General features: G+C 43.5%; 2 protein-coding genes and 1 long non-coding RNA gene across 8 annotated transcripts; all 3 read left to right on the forward strand.

The window, feature by feature from the left end:
* On the forward strand, positions 1-9,951 carry srms (src-related kinase lacking C-terminal regulatory tyrosine and N-terminal myristylation sites). The gene is made up of 8 exons (XM_048983263.1): positions 1-419; positions 2,222-2,343; positions 3,079-3,245; positions 5,342-5,489; positions 6,402-6,560; positions 8,232-8,413; positions 8,984-9,140; positions 9,225-9,951. Exons 1-8 carry the CDS (start codon positions 73-75, stop codon positions 9,422-9,424), a joined length of 1,482 nt encoding a protein of 493 aa, XP_048839220.1. The 5' UTR covers positions 1-72; the 3' UTR covers positions 9,425-9,951.
* A 118-nt stretch (positions 9,952-10,069) lies between these two features.
* Positions 10,070-21,533, forward strand: ptk6b (PTK6 protein tyrosine kinase 6b). Its single transcript, XM_048983262.1, has 8 exons — positions 10,070-10,738; positions 12,729-12,850; positions 15,863-16,023; positions 16,449-16,614; positions 17,968-18,126; positions 18,784-18,965; positions 19,811-19,964; positions 20,110-21,533. Exons 1-8 carry the CDS (start codon positions 10,335-10,337, stop codon positions 20,292-20,294), a joined length of 1,533 nt encoding a protein of 510 aa, XP_048839219.1. The 5' UTR covers positions 10,070-10,334; the 3' UTR covers positions 20,295-21,533.
* Positions 21,534-22,629: 1,096 nt separating this feature from the next.
* LOC125712692 (uncharacterized) lies at positions 22,630-27,622 on the forward strand. 6 transcript variants are annotated; one of them, XR_007383377.1, is made up of 5 exons: positions 22,639-23,663; positions 24,189-24,838; positions 25,260-25,349; positions 26,448-26,503; positions 26,766-27,622. It is a non-coding gene; the product is annotated as an uncharacterized LOC125712692 (long non-coding RNA). The 6 variants fall into 6 exon arrangements; XR_007383379.1 differs by having other exon boundaries at positions 22,630-24,838; positions 25,260-25,405; positions 26,448-26,517; XR_007383378.1 differs by having other exon boundaries at positions 22,631-24,838; positions 25,260-25,405.
* The last annotated feature ends 98 nt before the right edge of the window (positions 27,623-27,720 follow it).

A 27,720-nucleotide genomic window follows, 5' to 3' on the forward strand; every position in this document is an offset into this window, starting at 1 on the left:
TTCTCCTGCAAAGAAAAAAAGAAAACATACAGTATTGCCGTCGGTTTGCGGAGATCGAGACGCTGGCTTGGGATGGAGGGCTGCTGTCGGACCTGCATGCCGTGTATGGGTAGGTTATGGAACTGGATTTGGCCCGAATCCACCGACCCGTCCTGCTCGGAAGCCGCAGAAATCCGCACCGTTTCGGGGGACATCCGGATCCCGGACCCACGGAAGAAGACGACGCAGCTTTACGCAGCTCTCTTCGACTTCGAAGCCAGGAGCGACGAGGAGCTGTCTGTGAAAGAAGGCGACAAACTGTCGATTATAGAAAAACGAGGGGAATACGTCCTGGCTAAGAAGCTCACCGGCTCGCTGGAGTCCGGCTTAGTCCCTGCGAATTATGTCACACTGCTGCAAGATGAATTTGCCAATTACAAGTGAGTGTTTCCTACTCCCCACTCTTCCCACGAATCCCCAAACGCAGATTAGCAAATTATGAAACTATTTGCTTCTGTTAAATGCTTGACACTCACATGGTCTTAGGTTTATAGCTACAGCTAGCTCTCAGTCCACGAGTGTGGTTTGGAAATCAAATACTAAAAGCCTAGCATAGCTGATTAAATATTTTGCTTTGTTTGGGGTTTTTATTTATTATTATTATTATTATTATTTGTAAATACATTTCAGTTCATGAAACCCAAAAGTTAAACAGAAACTAAGAAGTTGACCAGTACTGTAGTAAAATGACAGGTGGCTTTGTATGTAATACTAAATTGTCTGTACAATATGTGGACTGTTGGACCCTATTGTTCCATCAGATGCATATCTTTAGTAAATATAATGAGTTTTTGTTTCGGGAAGTGTGTTTTTGCGTATGCGCGAGAGAGTGGGACGCACGCTGGTTTTTGATGACAGCATTCGGAGCCTCGCAAACTAATTAACTCCCTTTGTTTTCAGACAAAGCTGATTAATCTCTATGGGCACACACAGACTGCTGACGAAGTGGCGTCCTCCACCCTATCCCCATAGCACTCTCCCTTTCCAATTATTTAAAAACGTTAATTTTGCGGGACACTGCCGCCCTCATTGACACCTCTACATACACCGCCCGTCCTGAATTAGCACTCTTAAAGAAATCCAATTAAAGTCATATTAATTAGTGAGCCGACACTCCCAGGCAGAGGAGTTTCTGTGAAACCTGTCTTTCGCGAAGCCGTGCCATGTGCGCACTGACGTGTCCGCCCTTGTGTACTTTACGCTTTACTGTGTATCTAATCTAACACGTCCCGCACTGGCGAAAGCGGCGTATTTCCCTGCTTTTGCCCCCCCGGTATAGCCTCGATTGCAAGCGTAAGTGTGTCCCACGATGATGGCTGCCGCTTTTGTGGTCATCTCAGATGTTTTTGACTGGTGCTCCGGAAAATTAATGACTATTTTTATGCTTTCTTGAAGCCTATAGCTCACCTAAGTTCATGTCGACAGCGTTCTTGATGCACATTATACGCTAATTGAAGTGATCGAATTATATAGATTGCCTAAAATTTCACGGTATATCCATGAACTTTCTCATGCCTGTAGGTAGGCCTATTCATTTTATTTGTATTATCTTTAATGTAATATTAATCTTAATGAATACTATGCCAATCTCCTCCATCCATCTTCCATACCATACGTCGGTGCGTAGAAATGTGGCTGATTTTGCATTTATCTGTGCTGTCACGCTAGGCACGTTATGCATGGACTGCGTCCTTGGTTTGTGCAGTTTGCACGCTCTATTAATTTCCCTTGGCTCCCAATACCGTGTGAATCTGTGCGGTGCACTGAGGTGACTGCCCTCCAGAGCGAATATCCCCTTCCTCGCTTCCAGGGGTAATATTTGGATTATCACGCTTTTTTTTTTGCATTGATTGGTATTAATCATAGGAAGCGCGTACCAGTATTTGGCATTTTATGTCGCAGACAATGTAGGACCGATTTTTTTTCCGTAAGAATCAGCACATTCCAAGGATGTTTTTTCCAGTGACCCTGTCGGATATCTTGATCTGTGTTTACAGTTGGTTCGCTTTAAGCAAAATGAAAGAGAACCGGTCCGACACAGTCACTTGCTTTTCTATATAGAACAAAGAGTGACGGTGCCCAATCCCCGTTATTAAAACTTTATAACGATGTAACAATTTGAGTAAATATGGGACTGAAGAGCTGACAGCCATCTATACACTCCTTTTCATTTACTGTCGAGGTGGTATTACGGCAATATCAACAGAGAAAAGGCAGAGAAGCTTCTTCTGGCGCCGCAGAATAAGAACGGCTCCTTCCTGGTGCGCATCAGTGAGAGCCACAGTGATGAGTACACAATTTCAGGTGAGCTCCGCCGCGTCTCAAAGCGTGCATGAAGGCACGTCCGGCCCGGCAAGCCATGCAAGAGAAAGACAATACGCACCCGGTGCCTGCAGGTGGCGCAAAAAAATCGATACTCCACGGCATTGAAACTATGAGGTATTGAAACGTCACCAGAGAAAAATGCATGTAACTTGAGGTCGTCTTTTGTTTAATGTTATGCAGTGTTTGACGTGTCCATCAGTGTCTATGCGTGCATGGCTATCGCTTTTAGTAACATGTTGCAGTGCATCTCAGAAACTGCAAATGACGAAAACGGTATATTGGAATAAAATTCTGGTATTAATTATTTTATTTAATACACATTTTATGAGTACACTGTCAGAAAAAAAAGAAGTACCAATGCTACAGAAATGTAACTCCGAGTCCGTTTCTATACCTTAAAAGTACATTTACCCACAGCTAAGGGTACAATTGGCAGACCCTTGAGGGTACAGCCCCAGTGACAAGCAAAGATACAAACTGGTACCTTTTTTTCTGACACTGTAGGTAAAAATATATTTGTTTATATTTGTATTTTCAGCAAAACCTACGATGTGAGAATTTTGACATTCGAATAGGCCTGTATGAAATAAACCTTTATACTCTTCTGCTAATGGAGGTTTTTACCTGAATGTCAGTCAGTTTGCACAGCCTAGTAAACCATGCAGCCATTGACGTGGCGGGTAAAGCTCCCTCTCCCCCCCCCTTGTTAAACAGCCAGGAATGAAGGCAAAGTCTTCCATTTCCGAATCCATCGCTCGACCATCGGAGCATACTATGTGTCTGATAAGATTTCATTCGCCACACTGGACGAGCTGGTGTGCTATTACCAGAACAACTCCAAGAGCCTCGGCGTGCCTCTGGTCCTGCCCTGCGCCCAGCAGGTGTGATACCGCTCCCGCACACATGATAAGTAGCCTGTCATCTGCCTAAATGTCATGTAATGTCATAACTGCACCTTCTGAAGTGTTACTCAGTTTGTGTTTGGAATTAACTTATAGGGGCTTACCTTACAGTGTTATTGTTGATTGTTACTATGATCTTCTCCTGCTGTGATAAACATTATCAGCTGCTAAAAATAATCTAGGCCTACTTCATAGCCTTTGTTTCGTCTTTCACACTTACCCATGATTACCACTGTTATTGACCCCAGGGTACTCTGGTACACACCAGGTGTGAAATCAGCAGATATACAAGATTACGACCAGGACGGTAGCCAGAAATGAATTTGTCATCAAATTTGTGACTCAAGTCCAAGTCAAATTGTGAGTCATGTAATTTGAGTCCCAACCTATGTCAGTTTTTTTTTGCCTCAAGTGATTAAAACTTGCTGCAGCGAAAACCCACCACAGTATGTTGTGTGTATAGGCAGAGAGAGGTTGGAAAGAGGGTATCCACTCTGCCATGACTGTCCTCTGGTTTTATATCTGTGTACATGCAGGAAGTGATGCGTCTTTCCAACAAACTATCTCAGGAGACCTTGCAGTCAGCCGATTGAAAATGGCTGAGAATTAACATTATGGCAGCCAGAGGGCGAGCTATAATCTGAAGTTATAGGGTCCGATTTGGGTCCATGTCCCAAGTCATTGCTCTCAAGTGCAAGTCGAGTCACAAGTCATCAATTTTGTCAAGTCATGAGTCAGTGACTCAAGTGTCCAGCTCTACTGATGGGTCCCTCTTCGTAGGGCAGAAGCAAATTTTGAAGGGTTGTTTAAACTATATAAAAGTATGCTACCCTGCTACCTGCCCGATCTGTAGTAAACAAATTTTTTTTTTTGGGGGGGGGGGGGGTCATTTTGCACATGGAACGCACTCTGCCAACTCGATTGATAACCGACGTACTTCTGTGTAATATCGGTGGTGAAACATGCCATTTTTTTCATTCTGTGGAAAGCAGAGGATCCATCTGTTGGCCAGATTTAATAATGAATTATAAACACGTTGTGGGCTGTATGGAGAAAGTGCAGTGTCCCATTTTTAACCAATACGAGATGCGATAACTAGGCCTGACTTATAACTAACCAAACGACTTGTTCATTCTCCATGATTTGGGCTGCACACTGACACGAACCGTTCAGAAACAGCAGCCGTCGTTCGGCTTATCCTGTGTAATGTCCACTCCTGTCTGAATCGTTTTTTCCTGAAAAAGTTAATCTGCGTTTCTCATACTTGTTCTCCTGCTGATCTATTTTGAAAGTCGAAATGGGCATTTGTATTTCTCGTCCGACTAAAACTAAATTAAAAATGGGTGTCTAACGCTGATATTTATGAAAACCGAGCTATTAATCAGCAGAATTAATAAGCTGCAGTGACAAAGGATTGTCATTTAACAGCCCCGCACCATGGAAGTCGCACATCAAGCTGTTTTCTTGCCATTGAAGTGCTTCTGTCTAGATTGCTTTCATCAGGAGAGTTTTCCGTGTCACTGGTCTGTCACTGGTTTTTGGTTGCTCTGGGATACGCAGGGAGAGTCTGCAAAATAAAACTCATCAATGGCAAGGATGACATTAATTATATTATTATACCTTGTTGCCATTAAGTCCTGTTCCGTTATTTTTACTCAAGGTTCCTCATTACCTTGAAGCACTGAGTGGCAGCTTAATTTGCGGGTTAAATGTTCATAGAATAAATTAGCATGGTAAATAATGTTGTCTATATTTTGAAACGCTAAATTAGCTTCATGGTGCTGTGCACAGATTATCAGAATAAATTTCTTTCGACGGCTTATCCTGGTCAGGGTCATAGGAAGGATTCTTAGATAAAGTTATCAAGTTCCATATTTACTGTGCTGGGAAACGGGTGCAGGCGGAAGGTTTTCCCTTTATTAGGGAGCAATTTAAAGTTCATGAAGGACTTTTAAGAAGCTTTGTCCTGTGCAGCCAATCCGAATTTGTCTCGCTGGGGAAGGCGGGTCAGGTGACCGCATGGGTCAGCTGATCAGTTCCCATCAATGGCCCTAACGCAGTGTGCATTTCCGCAGAGGGAGCTCTTCGACATGGAGCCCTGGGAGAGACCGCGGGAGGATTTCATGCTGCAGAGGAAGCTGGGGAAAGGGCACTTCGGAGAAGTCTGGGAAGCTCTCTGGACAACAGAGAATAAACGGGTCGCCGTTAAGATGTTGAGGCAAGGTGACTGCTGTGTGTTGATATACTGTAGTTATGAACTCTGGGACAGACTGAAAGCACCGTCTCCCACAATCCCAGAGCCCCTCCTCCATGGAGGACAGGCGCCACCTGCTGGGCAGTTTCATTTACGCAGATCTCTGCGGTTACTTAGCTAAAAACACCTACCACCTATATGAAATATGGTCCAGAAGCCTTTGGAATGGCTCTGCAAAGCACTTTCCCGTGATGGAGACCTGTGGTGCTCAGTTATTTTCCAGAAAAAAGCTGCAATTTTCAGTAATAATTGCAGACTTCGGGGATGACCCTCGCAGAGGTGAAAATGCAGAGCAGCGTGCAGTATAAATGAAAGAAAGTTTGATCGCGGTAGAATTGCAGATGACTGATTCATGAGGAGCGTCCCCTGATTGTGTCGCAGAGGGACGGGGCTGCCCGGGGAGCCTGATTTTTCTGTTCCGTCTGCGTCATTCGAATCTCAATTTTGAGGAAGTTTCTGACAGGTGCCATGCCTCAGCCGAACACTCCTTGTTCCCCTTGTAGACATCAGTCAGCTGCTGGCTTATACTGTTTCATCTAAACCCCCGCAAATGTTACAGACCTTTAAGCAATCCTGAAAAGTTCCTTGAGGACGATGCTTTTTACTGCTAATGAGTTTCTGAACTCGGGTCACAACAAGCACTGGCCCGGGCTGCATCCCCTACAGGTACCACCAGTGTAAACATTGGTTTTTAGACCTTTGCTGGTGAGATCTGGGCTGAGCTTTGCTGTAGTAGCTGGGGTTACTTGCCTGCTAATTGGTATAGTAAAATATCCAGCTGTTGTACTCGAGCAGACAGGAAGGGGGGATTGCAGTAAGTGACACGCTGGTAAGTCAGGCCTCCGTGTGACTGGCTGTGCTCTGTGCCCCCCACCCCGCAGAGGATACCAAGCAGGATGAGTTTGTGAAGGAGGTGCAAGCACTAAAGAGCCTTCATCACCCCAAGCTGATCCAGCTGCTGGCCCTGTGCTCCCGGGGCGAGCCCATCTACATCATCACTGAGCTCATGACGAAGGGCAGCCTGAAGACCTACCTGGGCTGTGAGTACCGGGGAGCCCAGAGCAACGCCGATCTGTCTGGGGATCAGGGACAGCCAGCGTCGGGAAAATGACACACGGAGATCCCAGATCAGCACATCATAGCAGTGAGCAGGGGCCCGATTGTGGTTTCTGGGGCTCTGCTCAAAAAGTCCCTCCCTTGTAGTGACTATTAGTGGCCTACAGGGGGCTCCCAAACATCCATGCGTGTGGGATAGATATTCCAATATTCATCCTCTCCCAATCTTTAAGTAGCATCACATTTAAATTCCTATATTCATCTGTAAACAATTGCAAATTATCCAATAAATACACTTTAGGCTGAGTTGCACCAACAGGGATTAAATTAATCCTGGTTTAGACTTAACGTAGGGTTAGTAAATCTAGATTAAATCAAAGTGTTTAATCAATCACAGAAATGTCTTAATTCTAACCCTGGGTTAGTTAAACCAGTTTAAACTATGATTAAAATAGGATTAATTTAGGTTCAGTGTCTGCCATGATTGATTCCAATGCAACGTAAACGAATTCAGAATGCATCTATGCTAAATATATATGGCCCTAAATATAATTAACGCAAAGCCGCTAGGAGCCGGAGAAGTGGAGGTACAGCAGAATTCCTCTCACTTCCATGCATGATGGCTGGTTCTACCATCCCACTGAGGCATATGACACTCTTTTGTAAATTGATACCGTAGGGAAAACTCACTATTGCTTTAAGAAAAAGCACAGTTGGGTTTAACCCATCTTGAATTTTCCTACATGTGACTCTTTCCTCTGATCCCACCCAGCAAAGAAATGCAGCCATGTTGTTAATAAAACTGAAACAGATTTAACCTAAACCTCCCCAAGGGATTTTTAAATATTTTAATAGTTTTAAATATGGCTGCTAATTCAGCTTTATACTAGGTTTAAATTTACTGGCGCAACAGACTTGAATTTAACCTAAATTTAAGTGGAAATTAAACTGAGATTACCGAAGTTTTAGATTTAATCAGGATTAATTGTGACCTAAATGTAAACTAATTTTTAAAGTTTGGTGCAACAGGATTAGAGGATAGATCATGATTTAATCCAGTTTAAAAATTAAACCATGTTGGTGCAACCCAGCTTTAGAGGCCACTTTATTAGAACCCATGGGCAACTAACTAGCAACTAACTAGTACCAGGTAGGGCCCACTTTATTATGGAGACCACCTAGTACCATGCAGGACCCACTATATTAGGAACTACTACCTAGTACCATGTAGCACCTACTTTAATAGGGACCCATAGCTAGTACCGGGTAGGACCCATTTTATTAAGGACACTCAGCTAATACCAGGTTGGACCCAATTTATTAGGGAAACATAGCTAGTACTGAGTAGGACACTTAGCTTGAGTAAAACTGGCCACTGAGTGTATATTTTTGAGTAGCAGTTCCTTTTTCATGTGAAGAAAAAACACCTGTGTTTATTATTTTTAAACATAGTTAATTACATACTTCTGCAATCACTGTGTAGTCCATCCATCCCCCATCTGGTTATCTGGGTTGGGGTCAGGGGGCGACCTGAAGCCAACCCAGGTAGCAGGGGGCACAGGGCTGGGACACACCCTGGACAAGATGCCATTCCATAACACTGTGTAACAAGGGGGTAAACAAGTCACCTAATGTCTGTTTCTTTCTTTTTCCAGCTGTTGAAGGGCAGTTACTGACCTCTGCCCACTTGATCTACATGGCCAGCCAGGTGGCTGAGGGCATGGCCTACCTGGAGGACCGCAGCATCGTCCACAGGGACCTGGCAGCCCGAAACATCCTGGTCGGAGAAGACCTGGTCTGCAAGGTCGCCGATTTCGGACTCGCTCGCATTATAAGGGTAAACTATATTACTGTTAAATTACTTTTTTTATGTTAAATTACTAGCATGTATTCATGTGTTTATGTTTACGTTGTGCTCATCTCAGTGTACAGAAAAATGTGCTGAAGTTGAGAAAGTGAATAAAAATTTCTATTTCTAAAAAGGGGGGGGGTGACTCCACAAATATAGACCATCATAAGGACACATTAAATATGTTTGTCAGTAATAAACTCATGCAATAGTTTTAACGCGTTCCTGATGCCCAGGAAATGTTTTGTTTGTTCACAGAATAACAGACCAATCTGTTTGCGTGTGTTGTTGATTTTTTTATTATTTTTTTAGTTTTCCATATAGATTTTTAACTAAACATGCTTCTCGATTATACAGTACAATTCATGAGCTTTCGTCTGAGGGAATACAGCAACGTAGCTTCACCTTAATTGTATACAGACACTGAAAGGTTAAGTCACGGTTCAAGTTTCGCCCCGGGTAATCTTTTATTATTTTATTACATACCCATGCTTGTCTCGACGAGCTGAAATGAGATACCGCTAATGCGTTACCCCTGCGTTCTGTCTCCCCCTACAGGACAGCGTGTATACTGCAAGCAGGACCACAAAGATCCCGGTTAGGTGGACGGCGCCAGAGGCGGCGCTGCAGCAGCGCTTCTCGGTCAAGTCCGACGTCTGGTCCTTTGGAGTTCTACTCTACGAGATGCTGACGAGGGGGAAGCTACCTTACGACGGTGGGCGTACGAACGACTAGCTGGGAAAACGAGCAAATAACATAATAAATCGGTCAGCGGGTAACGCTTCTCTTTGTCCCACAGGTAAGACTAACAAGGAGGTCATAGAGCTCTTGACCTCAGGGTACAGACTGCCTTGTCCGTCGCGATGCCCAGCCAACATTTACCACATCATGATGCAGTGCTGGAACCCCGAGAGCGCACAGCGACCCTCCTTCCATGCTCTGCACAGCCAGCTGGACAAAATGTACTCTAGGCTGTATTACAAGACCGTTGATGTGTAGGGACAGCCGAGGAGCATGCGCCGAGGGACGCGCGCGCGCCGCTGGATGGACGGACCACGTGTGCGCGCGCTTATATCCCTTTGCTCAATAATCATTCTGAGATGTTTATTTTTTTACATCGGCACTCGCCGGTTTTAAGATTATAGCGAATGCAGGTTAGCGTTGTTTTTCACGCGAGGAAATGTGCAATACAGACCAGGAATTTAATCTCGTGAGGAGAGTAGGGGGAGGGGACTGTAAATTCGTTGTCGTGGACTTCTGAGGGTCGATTTGGATTTACTCTTACAAGGTGTAAGTTTGGTACACAAGAGAGTGCTTATGTTTACAGACTCATCCAATGCCAACTGTACAAAAAAAAAATATTTGTTTTTTTTTTGGGGGGGGTGAACAGGGAAATTTTGACCAGTGCAATGCGGCTCTGGTATATTAAAACATTGTAGCTTTTCTGGAGCTAAGAAATGAAAGTATGAAATAAATGGTATTTAAATACTTTATGGTATTTAACAAATAAAAATATCAAAATATCAGTTTCCTCTCAATTTTACTTTGATGTGATGGCAACGGCTTTTAGGCGCTAAAGTGTCGTAATGCAAAATTTGCCGAGGTTATGAAGCTGCACCCCCAAATGTACTTTTTAGCTACGACCCTGGTTAAGATACAATCTCTTAAGGTCAATCACGAAGTACGACTTTATTGTTATTGTTATGAAGATGCCACTGATAAGGAACCCTTCATAAACCCTGCCATTCAGGTGATTTCGTCTTGCTAGCAGCATTTAAGCACGCCGGCTAGGCGTGGTGGTGACAAGGAAGTGGATTAGTCTTAACAGCTGGCTTCATGCGAGAGATGAGCATTGATCGAGCGACTGACTGCAGTAGAGGTGGATAAGCCGTGCTCCCCGGGCGCCCTCATGGTTCAAGCGCTGAGTAATGTCCGCTCCTTCCTGCGATCTGTCTGGGAAAGGTTATGCTGCAGGTCGAAAGACAGGGCTGGGGATGACCCTGACAACGTGAGCCATCAAATAGACGGGCAACGCGATCCCACCCTGAATGTCGACAAGTCCCTGGACAATGGGGACTCAGAACCGCGCTATTTTGTCCGACCCGTAGAAATTGCGAATTACAGGGCGCTATGGCCGTTTGAAGCCCGGGACAAGGAAGAACTGTCCTTCCAGGAGGGGGATCTCTTCAGAGTAGTCTTGCGGGACGGAGACTGGTGGATGGCCAACAAAGTGGACGTGATGGGACGCGTCGTGGGCAAAGGATACGTGCCTTATAATTACCTGGCATCTGGTCAGACGGTCGAGGGAGAGCCGTAAGTATCCCGCAGCTTTATTCTGAGATTGACTATGAAAAGCAGTAACGTTTTTCATAAAGTGTCATTTATCACACCTGTGTCACTTATTATACCGATGGATCTTAAGGCAGCGGTAGTTTTTGATTCGTATTTGTTTATTGCTCCTGTTGAACTAATTATACTCAACTGAGCTGTCATCTGATGTCCGACTGTGACTCCATCTATTTGTCTCTAACTCATCGTTACTTAATGCTTCGTTATAATAAACCGATGTGCCTCTTATTTTCCGTTAAAATGCTAAAACCGTGGCCAGTAATAAAATGACTGCTGCGGATATAAGCTATGTTTAGACATTTTAGGAAACCGAAAGACTGGTTAACTAATGTTGCTGTGTTTTGAGATGCACAAACCAATTAAATTGAAATGGAAACCAGCATACCAGACACAGCCGGATTTAGGTACAGGTGAGTTCAGCAAAAGTGGGACATTAAAGCTTTGCCTTATGCTACTTAAAAAAAAAATCAACAACCAATTAAAACAAACAGCGCTAAAATCATGCTACAATAGAGTTTGGTCCTCAACAGCTGTTTTCATTGGTTTGACGTGTTTACGATACTTGTGCTCAGAAATTCAAGACACGCAGTGTAGCGCAACCGCACTGCAAGTGGACCGACAAACGAAGTAACTTTTTCGAAAGATAAAGCTGCTATAGAAGCGTATAATATGGTGTTTTGTTTAAGATGTTGTGTTTTAGTAAAAGAGGGTTGGGGATTCTTTTAAAAATAAAGCACATTTTTAAAAAAATACGTAAGTTTTTTTTGCCTGCTTTTGGCTTTAGTGCTGTCCCATTTTTGTTGAAGGTGCAGTAAAAGCGGGGCAGTACTTTTCCTGTAAAATGGGACGCATTTTTGCATGAAAATAATGTACATCGGGGGTGCCGAACTCGCCGATCACGATACGATGAAATGATAATACTTTATTTCATTGGTGGCGAACCGGTCAATTCGAACCGATCGGCCGAAAACACGAAGGGAAAGGTCAGCAGAGTGTACCAATTAAGGGATGTTTCATTCAGATTTAAACACACGCATGAAGTGAAAAAGAAAACAATTACTTATTTGAAGTAGTCGGATCTTGTGAATAAAATATTTCAATGAATTTATTTATGATTTGTTTTCTTAGTCAATAAAATATTGCTTTGTGCAATTAAAGTATATGTTGCCTCAATAAAAAACAAAAGCACTGTCCCACTTTACCTGAACAAGCTCATCAAAAAATAAGAGGTGCTTCTCTATATTTTATCCCATTTAACTCTTATATATTACATTTAAGCCTAGCTTGTTTAAATGTCCACACAACGCTTTTTAAGGAGTTATGCAGCTAATAGAAAAAAATATTAGTTTGAGCAAATGTCTTTCATGAGATTTTTCTAAATCATTTACCAAAAAGTAACCCCCCCCCCCCACACACACACACACACACACACACACACACAAAAAACAAAAAACGGTATTCCATGGCACAATTTGCACATCACGTCAATGACAGCATGTCATCGTGTGGGTCAACTACCGCTCAGGAGTAGGAGGGGGACGGGGGCGGCTTGACCTCAGGTCCAGGGGTAGGTGGAGCGGGGAGATCTATCAGATAACGCACAGTATTTGTTGCACAGTATTAAAGCAATTAGTAAAATGTTTTAAATTTATCATTATTTATTTGCAAATTTCGTAATAAAAATGACCGTTCGAATAGTGTTTTTGTGATATGGAGGGTGGGGTGGGAGATAAACACATTTTTTGTTGACAGGGGGGTTCACCCAGACCGTCATACAAGCTAGAACCACCAGTTTCACTCCTTTGAAACGAAGCAAATTCTTTGGATACTTTGGGTTTACATCTGTTTATTAAAATGTCTAACCATAATTTGACACGACTGGATCATTACGGGTAACAGCTGCTGATGATATGGACTGAACCATTAATAAGGATCGGTGTGACATCCGTTACAGGTGGTATTTCGGGAAACTGAACCGCTTTGAGGCCGTGAAGCACTTGCAGGCCCCGGAGAATAGGAACGGCGCTTTCATGCTGAGACTCAGCGAGAAGGAGAACGTGGGCTACGTCCTGTCAGGTGGGTTTGCGTGGAATAATGCTCAGGTCTGGTTACAGCAGCAGCACCTTTCAATTTAGGGAATCCTACCGTTTATCCTGAGCAGCGTCGCGGGGAGGTTTTGAGATATGCGAACTAACCAATTCAATGGAAATAACATGGATTAAAAGCGGTGTTATTTGGCAAATGCGGAATCTTAGTAGAATCTTGTACCCGCTCGTAAAATCGCATGCATGCTTTCCCCACTTTATCAGGATTTGCCGTTCATCCTCGCTAATCTGTGCCGGTAAACTTCCTCTTTAACGTGGCAACCAAATCATTCTTCCCTTTTTAAAGCTGAAATCTTTCTGTTGTCAATCTGTGTTCGCACGTTCTTACTTCACTGGCAAAAGTATCGCGCTCTGCGCAGGTGCTAAATTAGCGGAATTAAACCGGCCCATGCAACCACAGATTTACAGGATGCCTTGCTGCAGGGTTTCCTGTGGCTTACTACTTACGTGTTCGTGTCCATCGTTTGTTTCCACGACTAATTAGAAATTTTGGATGGTCAGCATGTCACACAATGGACTATGTTAAAGTGCAATAGTGGTTTGTGACCACAGAAATAGTTGGGACGCATGGACATTTTCATATTTTACGTTTTGACGGGGTACAAATATTTAGTAATAACTCCGTTACAACTGAAGAACAAATCATGAACAAATATACTTGCAACTTGAGAAAAAATGCGTCACGATTCATTAATGAACAAACATGAGATCAGTATTTCACTCGTGTTATTCATAACTTGTTCCTTCAGTAGTTCACAAAGGTTTACAGAATTAACAAGTGTAGTAACAAATATAGTAACTGCTTGCGATGAAAGACGTATCATGATTCATTAATTATGAACAAATATGAGATAAGTATCTCTCACTTGTATTATTCATGACAGTACCTTCAGCAGTCTAGTTCCTCCCAAGGTTTCTTCCTTCTAGGGAGTATTTCCTCATCTCGGGCTTGCTCACTGGCGGCGTCGGGCAGGATAATGTAAAGCACTTTGAGACAATGTAATGTTCTGAAAATGCGCTATACAAAAAATTTAAATGAATCGTGAGCTACCTAGCGAACAGTAATGTTAGCTAGCAAGCTCACTATCTAGGAGTTATCTAAACCACTACTAGCAAAGATCCTTATTCTACGCAACATTACGGCAAACTACAGCAACAAAAGATACATTTTAACAAGGAGCTTTAATAAGAATAAGGTAACAATCCTCGATTCACAGACGACTGCAAATGCTCCACAGAAGAATATTTCATAGGACGATTGAAATAAACATGATTGGCAGATTCAGATGCTATCCATCCATCCATTTTCCAAACCGCTTATCCTACTGGGGCGTGGGGGCTCCGGAGTCTATCCCAGAAGCAATGGGCACGAGGCAGGGAACAACCCAGGACAGGGGGCCAGCCCATCTCAGGGCACACTCAGACACCATTCACTCACTCATGCACTCATATGGGCAATTTATTAACTCCAATTAGCCTCAGCATGTCTTTGGACTGTAGGGGGAAACCGGAGTACCCGGAGGAAACCCCACGACGACATGGGGAGAACATGCAAACTCCACACACATGTGACCCAGGCGGAGACTTGAACCCAGGTCCCAGAGGTGTGAGGCAACAGTGCTAACCACTGCACCACCATGCCACCCCTTCCTTGCAGCTGGCTAAAGTTGACCAATTGGGTGGGCAGAGCAGAAATTTGGGTGGGCAATATTCCTGGCCCTGCCCACTTCTAGATCCAGCTGCGACAATCTGTCAGACTGATTATCTGCTAAACGGCTATGCTGGGGCAGATTGTCGTCACAGAGCCCTATGTAGACGAAATGTTTTGGGTCCCAACAAAATGCTACTTATTTATGTAAGCATATCATGTAGGAGACAGCCAGACAGTATACTATTATATGTACTATAGTATACTATTACTTTTACAGTATACTATTACTAACCTAGTAATGTGTTTGGTGGGCACACACACATACACACACACACACACACACACATATACATATATATATATATATATATATATATATATATATATATATATCTCATTTTCCCCCAGTATAGATTTTAATACTCACATTTAAATGGCTTTTCTCCTGAGTCTGGACTGAGTACAGTGATTTAACATAATTAAACAGTGGCCGCTAGCACAGAAAAATAGAAGAATATAGATGAATATAGATCCATATCATTATTCAAGGTGTGTGTGTGTGTGTGTGTGTGTGTGTGTGTGTTTGGGTATTTGACTCCAGTCACAACCGGCTGTGCTCATGCACAATATGGCCAAAAGTACGCAACCAGCAGCTAGCCCAACATCTCAGTCTGAATCTAAGGGCGTTAACCTGTCAAATGGTCCACCCTTTATGCTGCAATAGTCTCTCCTCTTCTGGGAAGGCCTTCCTTTAGATGTCGGGACGTCTGCTGCCCTTCAGGTTTGGTATCGATGTTGGGCGATCAGGGCTTGGGTTGCTGACCGCTTCTCGGCTGGACTCGCTCCTCGACGTTCCCCACTTCACAATCGCTTCACGTGTGTTTGACCAGGGCGGCTCTAGCAGGACAGAAATTTGATGAACTGAGCTGTTGTGAAGATGCCACCCTTTGGTCGCTTCTGTGCAGCCAGCCCTCCTGCGGCTAATGTTTGTTGCAGGATGTTGCATGACTGCGTGCTTAATCATATGTATATGTGACAAAAAAGGGTGTAGGCTAATTAAGCAATATCTCTAATTAACAGGGGCAACCACATACTTTTGGCCATAGGATACAAATAATTGTAGGTAACTATACCTCTCTGCAAGGAAGTCACACCTAGTTTTACGCAGTAGCAGGATCGGCGAGAAATGACCCGAAAAGGAAACTGTTCACCGAGTGAGAATATTTGGATTCAGTCTAACGCTGATAATAAGCTGATGAGAAATAAGGCCCCCCTTAGTGCATATGGCTGCCAGGGTAACCTACAGCACTGAGCTTTTTCCCACCCCTACAGTGAAGGACAACAACAAAGTCAAGCACTTCAAAATCTATGAGGTCGAGGGAAGGTTTCACGTGGACAACATTCAGAGCTTCTCCAGTCTTGCGGAGCTGGTTGAATACTACAAGTCACACCCTCTGGCTTCCGTCCAGGGGCTAAAGATTGTCTGTGCAAAGGTACGTTCTGGAAACCGGCGGGCTGCTTGTGCGACACGACATGAAAGGTCTTCAGGTGGAGATTCGCGAATTAATGCACGTTGGTACTGATGCCTTGTCCTTTCTGGAGTTGTAATCTCCACTTCTTAATATACACTCTCACCATCATTCCATCACCATCGATACTTAGGGGTATGGGGGCTGATACTTATTCAACCAATGAGGAACCTGCCGTTATTTAGAACTCATAACTCCAGGTGTGATCTGAGATAAGAGGACCTGGTTTGGCATTGCAACTGCGTGCTTAACAGCCTGAATATTTTAAGAGAAGACTTTATTTATCCCGAGAGAAATTCCCAATGCTACCTGACTCCTGTTGGGGCAAGCAGTTGGTGGACAAATCAGGGATACACATGTCATTTTGAGATTTGACTTTCTCCTAACAGATACAACCCCAACCTCAGGACCTCTCTCACTCCACGGTGGATGAATTTGAGCTCCCAAAAGAGGACTTCACTCTGGGAAAGCCGCTGGGAAGTGGGTATTTCGCAGACGTCTACAGGGGGAAGTGGAGGAATCACACCAACGTCGCCATCAAAGTGCTGAAAAACGGTAACGTGCAGAATGGGTGTAGATGCGCGTGGGACGAGCGCGCGTGGGACGAGCGCGCGTGGTGTTGCTCGGGAAACAGGGACGGTCACACGGGTAGCGTTGCTTGCTTGCGGAAAAGGGCTGGAGGAGTTTGCATTTCAGGTTTGGGAGGTTCTGGAGGAATGCTGAGAGGTTGCAAAAGTGTTCAGCTTAACCAAGATACCAGAACCCTGCCTCTACTGTCTGTAAGTGCATGATTTTATATAAAGGGAAAAATTCCTTGCACCTAGCAGCGTAAAAAGCTTATTGTCTGCAAATGATAGGCCTAATCAATGCTAATTTAATTAGATCAATGTTATAGGCGTCTTTATTTAATTGTTAAATTAAATTCCATTGTTTTGTAAAGGTATATTCCGGGTTCATTCTTCTTATCAACATGATAAGACGCTACCATGCTACTAACTTTTGCAATTTGATTTGCGGTTGCACTTCGCCCGCATCTGGTGCATGTGATTACTTCCTGTAAGAATCCCAGAATGCATTTTTCTAGTTACACTTGTATCACACTGTTTTTAAAACATGCTGGTGTTTCATGAATGGTTGTAATAAAAGAATGTGGTCTGTGTACATAATTATGATTGTGAAAGAATCCGGCTTGATTTACTGTAAGTTTTCCTTTGAGCACAATGGAAAAATGCCGCTTATCCCGTCCAGCCAGGCTACTGAATAACATGACAGACAGATACTAGAAGCCGCTGAAACCATGTCACTGATGTCATCGAAATTATGTCGTAAACCAAGCCGATTGCATTATAGCGTGTGCTTGTTAATTTGCAAAAGTATATACCTCATGTTTTATCTGAAATCGTGACGTTATCGGTGGTTCTTTGGGTCACTTTCAGGATAGTATTTGAGTTTCATGCATCTGAATTTGATTCATGACTATAGACCACATCATTATCGCTAAAGTCTTGTCTTTGAAGGTAGGGTTACCTGGATCATTTCCTGCTCAGATGGATGTCTCCTCTCTGTCTGAGAGTGTCATCTCCCCACCCCTCACTCAGATCACACCTAGCTTGCTTGTTAACAGAACATGCAGCTGATTCAGCATCTCCTAAATGAAGGAGTAGGACTAATTAATATTTAGCGTAGTGACTGTTTGTGACCAGCAGGGGGGGGGGGGAGCAAACATCAGCAGGCCCAAGGTAATGAGTGGCCTGAGAAGCTACATTAGACACTAAGAGCTGGAAGGCTGATCCCCAGTTACCATTAATGCTTCTTTTGGCCGCTATTGGCATCTCCGTCTTACAGCACACATGGCTCTGAATGTGTGTCCATTAGTGTTTAATTTGTATTTGATCGCGTTGTGTTCAGAGGGCCTGGATCAGCGGGAGGTCCAGAGGGAGATCCAGATGCTGAAGAAATACCGTCACAAGCACCTGATCATGCTGTTCGCAGTCTGCACCTCCACGCCGCCCTACTACATCATCACCGAGCTGATGGAGAAGGGCAACCTGCTGAGTTTCCTGCGAGGTCAGCCCCTGCTGCCCCCACCCTCCCGCCGAGCCCGGGACAGACCGTCGGTTACCGAAAGTGCTTTTCTATCCCAAATGCAACCAGTGTCCAATATCTTGATTTAGTTGCGCGCCATTTAATTTAGTTTTTGATGTTTTCCTTTGATTACTCTCAGGGTAATCATTAATAAAAGAGGATTTGCTTTATTGATAACTCCAGGGCAAAAGGTCACAGCAGAACTTGCACGTGGGATACGGAGCTTATGGTTCTCCACTGACTGTTCTGGACTATTCGTATGCATGTGGCCGGTACTGAAAAGCGGGAATGGTTCCCTTGGAGCTGTTAGCACACAATGTGGCATCTAAGGCTCCTTTCAGCTCTATACCTTAACTTACAGTATCCATGCAGCAGCCCTGACTTACATTTCAGTGTGACAATAGAATAGAATAGTGATACTTTATTCATCTTCTTAGGAAAATCCTCTTTTCATCTCCTCCGTCTTGGTCCCCATGAGACGCACTGATTTAGCACATTTTCCGATATCCATCATAACCAAACCAGCAACGACATAAAAATATTACAGGATTCAAAAAAATAAAATAAAATTGTGAAGTGCCGATTTGGAAAGTTCTGTAATATTACTGCAGTTCAGTTTCTCAATCTCAATGACTCCAGGCCAGGAGGGCAGAGTCCTGGACTCCAACATCCTCATAAACATGAGCATCCAGGTGGCTGACGGGATGGAGTTTCTGGAGTCGCAGCAGTGCGTCCATCGGGACCTGGCTGCCCGCAACGTCCTTGTTGGAGAGAACTACATCTGTAAAGTGGCGGACTTCGGACTGGCTCGCTTCATAAAGGTAACCAGGCCCTGCTGTTTGATCTCCAAACTAGGTTGTTTAGGGTCATCAATGCATATGTTATATTGAGTGTCGTTTTCCAGGCTTTTCCGGTTGTTACTTGAACAAGAAAATGTTTCCCAGCAAGCTGCGTTATTACAGATGAGCACCAAGTCATACGAATGTTCATGGGGGTCAGAGGTCGAGGGCCAGAGGTCAGGTGTCACTGGCAGGTAGATGAAAGGGGCATCTAATGGTCAACATGTGAAGAGATTTTATTTTTTTCCAGTGCAGACCAAACAGTGTTGATTGAAAGATTGTGTCAACAGTGCCACTGCAGTGGATTTACGTAACTGGCAGTTTAGGAGCGTTCGAGTCCTTATGCTTCTGTATTCAGCGGTCCCTGGGTCTGCTGTGACATATTATGCTACCTGTGAGGTATAAAGCTTAACGGGGATGAGTGAGGGCGCTGTTTGCCTTTGAAGGAACCCAGTGAGTGGGACACTGCCATCCATCCATCCATTTTCCAAACCGCTTATCCTACTGGGTCGCGGGGGGTCCGGAGCCTATCCCGGAAGCAATGGGCACGAGGCAGGGAACAACCCAGGATGGGGGGCCAGCCCATCGCAGGGCACACTCACACACCATTCACTCACACACTCCTATGGGCAATTTAGCAAGGTGGGACACTGCCAAGCATGGCAGAAACTTTTCCCAAGATAATTTCAGAATTAAGTGCTTCACCTAAAGGAGTTAAAGGCTTTGCTGTCTTGCTTTGCTTCTTACCATGCATATATGTAAGGACTTTGCACACTGACCCCTAGTGGGGAGACTAAAGCACTGCATTCGCTGCCACGTTACTGCAGGATCAAGTTTACGTTACTGATGACACGAGGATTCCCTACAAATGGTGCGCGCCCGAAGCCATCAGCCACGGATGCTATTCCATCAAGTCGGATGTGTGGTCTTATGGGGTCCTTCTCCACGAAATCTTTTCCTACGGAGGAATACCCTACCCTGGTATCCAGAAACCTCTCTCTTACCTCTGCTTTTATGTATTACAACTGCGCGTTCAAAACGTTCGGCTTTTCATTTCTGCATATAAATTTTTAAGTAAATTACCTGACAAAAGTGTTGTATTAAAAATATATATTCTGGTACATAGGCTATGGCAATGGTGAGATGTACAACCTCCTCATGAATGGATACAGGATGCCTGCTCCCCCTGACTGCCCAGATCGGATCTATAGCATCATGAATTTGTGCTGGAGTACCGCACCAGAAAGCCGGCCCAACTTCAAAGACCTGCACCGAGACCTGCTCCACGTAAACGACTATGACCTGGAGTAAAGTTGGACTGCTGTCTCAATACCGACCAGAAGGTGGCAGCAATGAGCTGTGCCAGGAAATCACAGACGCCTCCCAGTGTAGTCAGTGCTTTGTGTCCGTTTATTTCTCTTTCTTGCCTGCATTTTAAACTCGCTTTAATGGTTCCTGTTAAGAAGTACATCCAGCACCAGGTTACTAATGCTCTTTTTCCTTTACCTCATCGTAAGATGCTGTTGTTCAGCACAGTTTGTCATCAGTTGAGTCAAGCATTAATCTAAAGCCAACATCAGTTTTTCATGCTTCTTGAAAAAGTTCAGGTTCCGCATTTTGCTAGGATAGCTGGGCCCCTCCTGGGTCTCAAACCAGCGACCCAGGGTGTGACTCATCAGGTTAGGTTGCTGTGCGTGGAGTCGGAAGGCTGCTGGTTCAAACCTCAGGGTTAACAGTGATTTAATTGTTGGGTCAAAAAGCAGTGCCCTTAACCAACATTACTCTGGCTTTGCTTTCTAAAAGATGTTTTTAGATTATTGTCTGCTAAATAGATGTAATGTTTGGGTCCTCGTGCTTTAACTGATACACTGTATCTTGTAAAAAGGTAATTATTCTTGTAATCTGTGCTGTCGTTTACAGCCAACATGAATGAAGTTTACATTTAACGCGTCTGATATTAATAGGGGTTCCCATGATGGAAAATATCCGACCAATATTCTTAAGTACATTGATATTTTTTGACCTCTTCTGGATGAATCATGCAGTCAGGGCTGTGTACTTTAATTTTTTTTTTACCCAGCTCTTCATAATATAAATTTAAGTAAGATAGTGAATAATATGAATATTTATGAGAGCTGTGCATAAACCATACACCCCCGAACTGGTTTATTGTTGAGAAATCACTGTGTTTTATGCAAGACACAATGGATTAAACATTTCACTGGGTTCTGTCCTTAGTGCTGCAATAAGAATCCTTGCATTCTTTGAAAGGCACTTTTTTTTTTACAATTAATTATGTAATATGTATGGGAAAAGTGTTTTGATTTGTTTGTTAAAAAGACTTTATAATCCGTGTAAATTTCTATTTTTATGTTTAAGTAAAACCAACAAGTATTAAAATAAGCTAATACGTTTTTAATGGTGGATTGTTATTATGTAAATAAGTATGTAAATATTGCCATAAGTAAACCTTTCGTAGTATCTCAACTGAAACATCCGTGGAAAGTTATTAAGATAGATACAGAATAAACATATTAAAAGTGTAGTAAAGCATGCGTTGCGTTTTGTTGGTATTTTATATGGAGCCTGTAATGTTCAAAATGTCGTATGCCTTGTTGCTGCCACGAGGTGGCGTGTGTGAAGAATCAATCTTTGCGGAGTAAATGTTGACGGCGCTTGGTTATGTACTGTACTTATGCACCATTTGTGTGTATTTTACGGATCAATGCTCTTCGTATTCGGTCAGTACTATACCCGGTTAGTATTCATTTTCATTATGAAATGTAAGTTTAATGATGCGTCTGTTTAAATATATTAATAGGCTCCTGGCCAGGTGTCAGGTCTATCTACACCCCCCCCCCTACCCCCCCCCCCCCCCCGTCTGGGAGGGGCCGTAAGGTGGCGTGAGAGGATGTTGGAGGATATATATGGAGCTGACACTCTTTGTCCACGTGCATCGTGCCTGGACAGAGTGATGGAAAAAGAACAAGTGCTGCAATCTGTCACCCCCCCCCCCCCCGAAAATAAAACAAAAACAGGTCAATGGTACAAGACCACTAATCCAGCATAGCGACGACGGATTTCCCACGAAATAAAAAGATCGGACGACTCGTCCGTTCGAACCGTCTCTATTTGCGCTGCATCGTGCATGTGAGTCGCGCATGTGCCAGCGTTGAAAACCAAATACAAAATAACTAAAATTGAAAAGTAACTAAAAGCAAGCCAAATACAAAAAAACGTATGTCCAGATCCGGTGAGGGGTCAAAGTCAATACGGACAATTAAACGTAATCAGCCATTTTATGAAAATGTATGCTCTAGGCGTACATGAGATGGGCCTTAATTGTTTACAGTTGGTGAGAGTCTAGAGTCCTTTATTACTTAAATAGTTTAATACTTAAGTAGCTTTTTAGCGGTTAACTCAGATCGGCAGCGCATGCGCGACTCAGATCCACGGTTGACTCAGATGCGGTAGTAACTCGCACATACACAATGAAGGCGGGAATCGTACAAAAATGAGTCACGTATAATAAATGATAGCCACCCCAAAAATCCTCGCTAGTGCCTGAATGCGATTTTGTTCCATTTTGAGATGTGGGTTGGAGCTGGGAGGAGTTCATGAAAGTGACATTGAAAGGAGCGTTTTCGTGTCAAGTTTCCCGGCTGACTCAACTGGTTGCCAAATGGTGCGTGAGATGTCACGGGACATTAGCCGGTAGGCTACTCTGCACCGGGCTTTTACCCAAAGTGCCAAAATCTGCCCCTTCTTTACGTTTAGGGTGTTCATTCAAACTGGTTTCCATGTTGGTTTTGAAGGCGCCACAAAAGTAAAGTCCTTGATTAATCACCTTTATCTAAACTGTTATTCATTCACCTTTACAAACATGCACGTCAGGCGGCATCTGGCAGGTTCGCACATTTTACTGGACGGTACTAATATCTGTACCTTGGCTGACAGAAATAACCAACACGAAGCCAAACAGTTCCGAAACGGTATTGTGGAATAGGTGCGAGTCAGAGTCACTGGGTCAGGGCTGAGTGAGACGAAACTACAATCTCAGAGACGTCTCAGGCAAACAGGCTTAACCTTACAGGATCTGCTCACCTTTGTACAGAATAACCTTTCGCACAGTTTGCGGAATTAAAGACACACGGAGCATGCGCAAAATATTTCGCCTTTTTTCCATTTAGCGCACGCGACTTTCTTGCAGGCTTTTTTAGTCTTCACAAATGTGGGTCGGGTCAGAGCAGAAATGCACCACTTATGGAGATATTAAATTTTAGTGACAGTGCACTTGGATCTTTAGAATTAGCTGAAACGAAAGAAAACATAAGTACACTTTTAATTAGCATCCTGCAAGTCATCGTCGGACTCCTGGCTTCACAGAAGCAAATGGGTATTTCAGTCCCACTCCATTTGCTGCTGTCATCAGATCCAGTATCGTCGACCAGCTTGATTTATTTCATACCAGAGCCTATCTGGATAGATCCAGTTCCTTCTTGACCGTTACCATGACCCCCCCTCCCTAAACCCTAAGAGGCCATTCTTAGCCAATCAAAAACATTTATTTCTTGAATCTTATTACGATGCTAAACTTTCTTTTAGCTATAAAATGTTACCGATACAGAGGCATAGTAGACCCTGTGGTGGTGAATTGTGGGAAATGGGAGCGACTGTAAGGTAAGGTGTTTCTCACGTGGGGAGCATGACACCGTCACATGTAGGAAAGGGGAAATGAGTACGATCTAATTGAGCTTCGGCTTTCTGCTATATTAAGGACTGGCTGTGTCTGAACTGTGGTCTCCATGGCTGCCGCGAAACTAATTATCTACGGCAGTGTTTCACAACCGGGTCCTCATGGACCCCTAGATAGCCCATAATTTTGCTCCCTGTCAGATAGTCCGCATTTTTGCGGAGCAGGGAGGGAGCAAAAACATGGACTGCCTCTTATTAGCGGGTTAAAGTGACAAACTGGCACCTACTCAGTTCCCGGAGGTGTCCTGATATGCCTGAAGCGCGTAGGTAATACATTCAGTAACCTGCTTGATTCAAGATAAGTTCTGCGCTGTGGTGATAAACAAGAGGTCTCGTTGCGAAAGTCCCAGAAACAGAAAATGACACGTCAGGTTTTTCTCAGATTCTACCCAAGATCCTTTCTCCTCCCTTTGTTTTTGTGTAACATTCCTGTTTTCAATCATTAAAAAGGGGCTGACAGATCCATCCATCCAGAGTTGAAGGCGAAACAAACTTGTAAAACAAGGGGACCGTCTCCAAGCAACGGGTTACACTGCACAGCTTGGGGTTTCCTGTTGAACCAGTCAGATATCCGGACATCGTACCTTCTAACATTTTGCAAATTTCATGGTGTAGGCATAGTCTAGCTTTTTCAGTCATACCTATTTCTGTGTTCTTAAATAATTGTGGTATTATAATGTTATGGCCTTAATGCTAAGTACTTGAAAATTTCGAATATACAGAGAACTGTAGAATTTTATTAATGTGACTCAATAGCAAAGATCTGTTTGGATGAATATCAGTCCTGTTTAATGTTTCACGTTGATGATGTCAGAAGATTATGCTGGTGACTAGTCAGACCAGGTAGAACAGTAACTCACCCATTCCAGGTTGGTTTGCCCATCCTAGGAGTAAACTTAACTAGATGGGTTGACATCACCTCACTGCCCATTTTCTTTACGAGGGCCCAGTGAGGCACAGAACATCTCTACTGGCACTGCAAATAGTGTAAAGGACAGAACCAGATAAGCCGCTGTCTTTCCAAGAATTCTGTGGACATGTTTCTCCAGTGAACTGGACCATCAGCACCTGTGAGGATGAGCAGCGTCCATTCAGCAAAGGTACAGCCATCTCTCGCAAAATCTATTTTTAGAATTGTTTTGTTTGGTGAGTGGTTAACCAATAGATCTATAGGAAGTGGATTTGGCCTTTACAAGCACATCTCTGGTCCCAGGCAAACTGAAAAAAACACGAGTACAGAACAGCGTGTTTGCTCTGATAGGCTTCCCATATCTCCGAAAGGTTCATGTTAGCAAAGCAGACTGGAAAAACATTTAACTCCCATTTGTTTTATTGGCATCAGCCCTCCCGTGCAACTGAAAGCTGTCTGTGGTCTTTCTAGTGTTTGATTCCATTGTTTCTGCCTGAAGCAATGAACCAGACCAGAGGTGCTCGCTTTGGGAGGAAGGAATTTATTTCCAGATGGTGCAGTAGATGTTCTTACACGCTTGCCTTCTTTTCCAAACCTGTGTGTGATACCAGCCTTTTCACAGAGTCTAAGACAACAGACCATGTTTGATGACAGCCAGACAGGAGCCTCAAGATAAAAGGGCAGGAACCAGAAGATGCAAGGTGAAGAATCTTGAAGGACTCATCCTACCTTGTGGCAGCCTGATTGCTCAGTAATTGTTAGTTGATTTTCGTTGGATAGCAACTTGCGGTAACACTTTAATTAAAGCAGTCATCATAATGCATTATAGACACCTTCATAATGCATTATAATGTATTCATAAAGTATTATAGACACTGCTATGACTATTTCTAAAAAGTCATAACATTATAGCCATAGCATAATGCTCTATGAAGTCATTATAATGCATTATGAAGGCTTTATGAAGCTGTCATCTATAAGGCACTATACATACCTACATAGTGCATTATAATGGTCAGTATAAGATGTGTGTCCTGTGCTCCCAACTTAAAATGATAGCAGTGTACATTAGTGTTTAAATACAGTTGTCCCCCAGAGGGCTGGCGTCAGCACGACTTAAAAAATTACTGTACGCCACGTTTACTATCCTTGCACCTTGTCTGTTTTGCACTAATTGTAAGTCCGTCCGCTCTCTACATGCCGTGCTGATGTACACACAAGGAGATCCCATAGGGATCAGTAAAGTTTAGCTAATCTAAAAACGCCTCTTGTTTGTGTCAGAATTAAATGCTAATTCTCATCGAATGGGAACAATTAAATAACCCATCGGCACACGTGGCTCCATATTCCCAACCACCCTATACCCTCACTACTCTACCCAGCATGAGCCAGTTCAATTCAGACTCAGTTTAAAGGTTTAATTTGCCATTGTGTTACACACAAGACTGTGCTAGTGACGTCGAAAGCCGATGCAATCAAAATATGAAGTAAACGACTAGTGACAAATAATATATAAAAGAACTATTTATATATAAAACACAATACACATCGAGGTAGTCCATCTATCCATCCATTTTCCAAACCGCTAATCATTCTGGGTTGCGGGGGGTCCGGAGCCTATCCCGGAAGCTACAGGCACAAGGCGGGGAACAACCCAGCCCATCGCAGTCGAGGTAGTCCAGTCTGTCATATTAATGGTTTCCTATCGGCTATTTAAGTTTTAAGACTGGATTATAAATAAACTCATAAATGCTGGTTTTCAGTAACCTGTCATGTAAAGCAAACATCTCCACCAACAGGAAACCACTCCTGAAAGCCTAGCAGAGAGGCCGCCTCCCGTAAACACCAGTGCTGGGTGAGCACTTCTCTGTAAGTCTGGATGCTATGCTGCAAAGGAACAAAGGAAAAACAAAAAAAAGCTATTTTGCAAGACGGCAGTACTTCTAAACTTCCTCTCATGCTGTCAGCTGCAACCTTAACTGACCCGTCTTAATAATGTCCCAGTTCCTATGAACCTCCACAGAACAGTCCCCACCCTACTGAGTCAGATCCTGGTGTGGCTCAGGGGAGGGGTCTGTCCTGGGACTGAATGTTTTGTTTTTTTTTTTTAATTCCAGGCGTCCAATCATAGCTGAGGCAGCGCTACAGAGGTCCCCTCTATCCCCTCCTCAGGGCGTGTTGCTAGGCAGGAATAGCAGACACGGAATGGCAGTCCTTAAGAAGTGAAATGGAAAATGCCAGCAAAGCAGTCAGCGGGGAAAAGAACGCGATAACCTGTGAAACACCGTTTCGAGATGTTCTGTCTCAGTAGAGCACTGTTTTGTCCTTAAACATTACCATTACTGTTTTTTTATTAACATCAAGCTATTGAATATAACAACTTAAACTTACGACTCAGCCTGAGAAAACCCGAGTTGGTATTTGTGCTGTATTTACGCTGACGTTTCCTTTATACCAGAATACATTTACAAAACACTTACGCTTTAGCAATCAAAACAGGGATACTGGCGGTAATGATTGTAAACAAAGAACGTTTACAAATATACACTGGACGATTAAATAAGTAACAGTTGAATAAAGTGCTGTAATGTCTAAAAACTGGAACAATTTAGGCCACTAGTGCAAACCTGTAATGTAAAAGATGAGAGCTTTTTGTATGAGGTCTTACAAAAATCCGCGGTTGTGAGGAAGACAAGATCTAATCGCGAAAATGTCTCAGTTTGGCACAATATGGAGACGTCGCTGTCTGTGTGAAATTGCCAACCCCTGCGTCCTTCAGTTGTATAACGGCAGTGGATCGTACAAAGTTTACTGTGACTCGGATAAATACAGTTCAGTACGTCCAGCGACCGTGACCCGCGTAGCCTGGAAGATGAATGAGTTCTTTCCATCCAAAAGGCGCCAGAGTTTCATTTAAAGGAAAACAGCATTAGCTGTACACGTCGACAAATAAATACTATTCGGTTAAATTGTATTCTTCGACTTTTTATTCCATCGTAGTAAAGCTTGCTTTCGAAAGTGACTCATGACACACAAATGTTGAATTTCTCGTGGTACGTTCTCTTTTTATTT

Source organism: Brienomyrus brachyistius, chromosome 18, assembly GCF_023856365.1.
Source record: "Brienomyrus brachyistius isolate T26 chromosome 18, BBRACH_0.4, whole genome shotgun sequence".
Lineage (NCBI taxonomy): Eukaryota > Metazoa > Chordata > Actinopteri > Osteoglossiformes > Mormyridae > Brienomyrus > Brienomyrus brachyistius.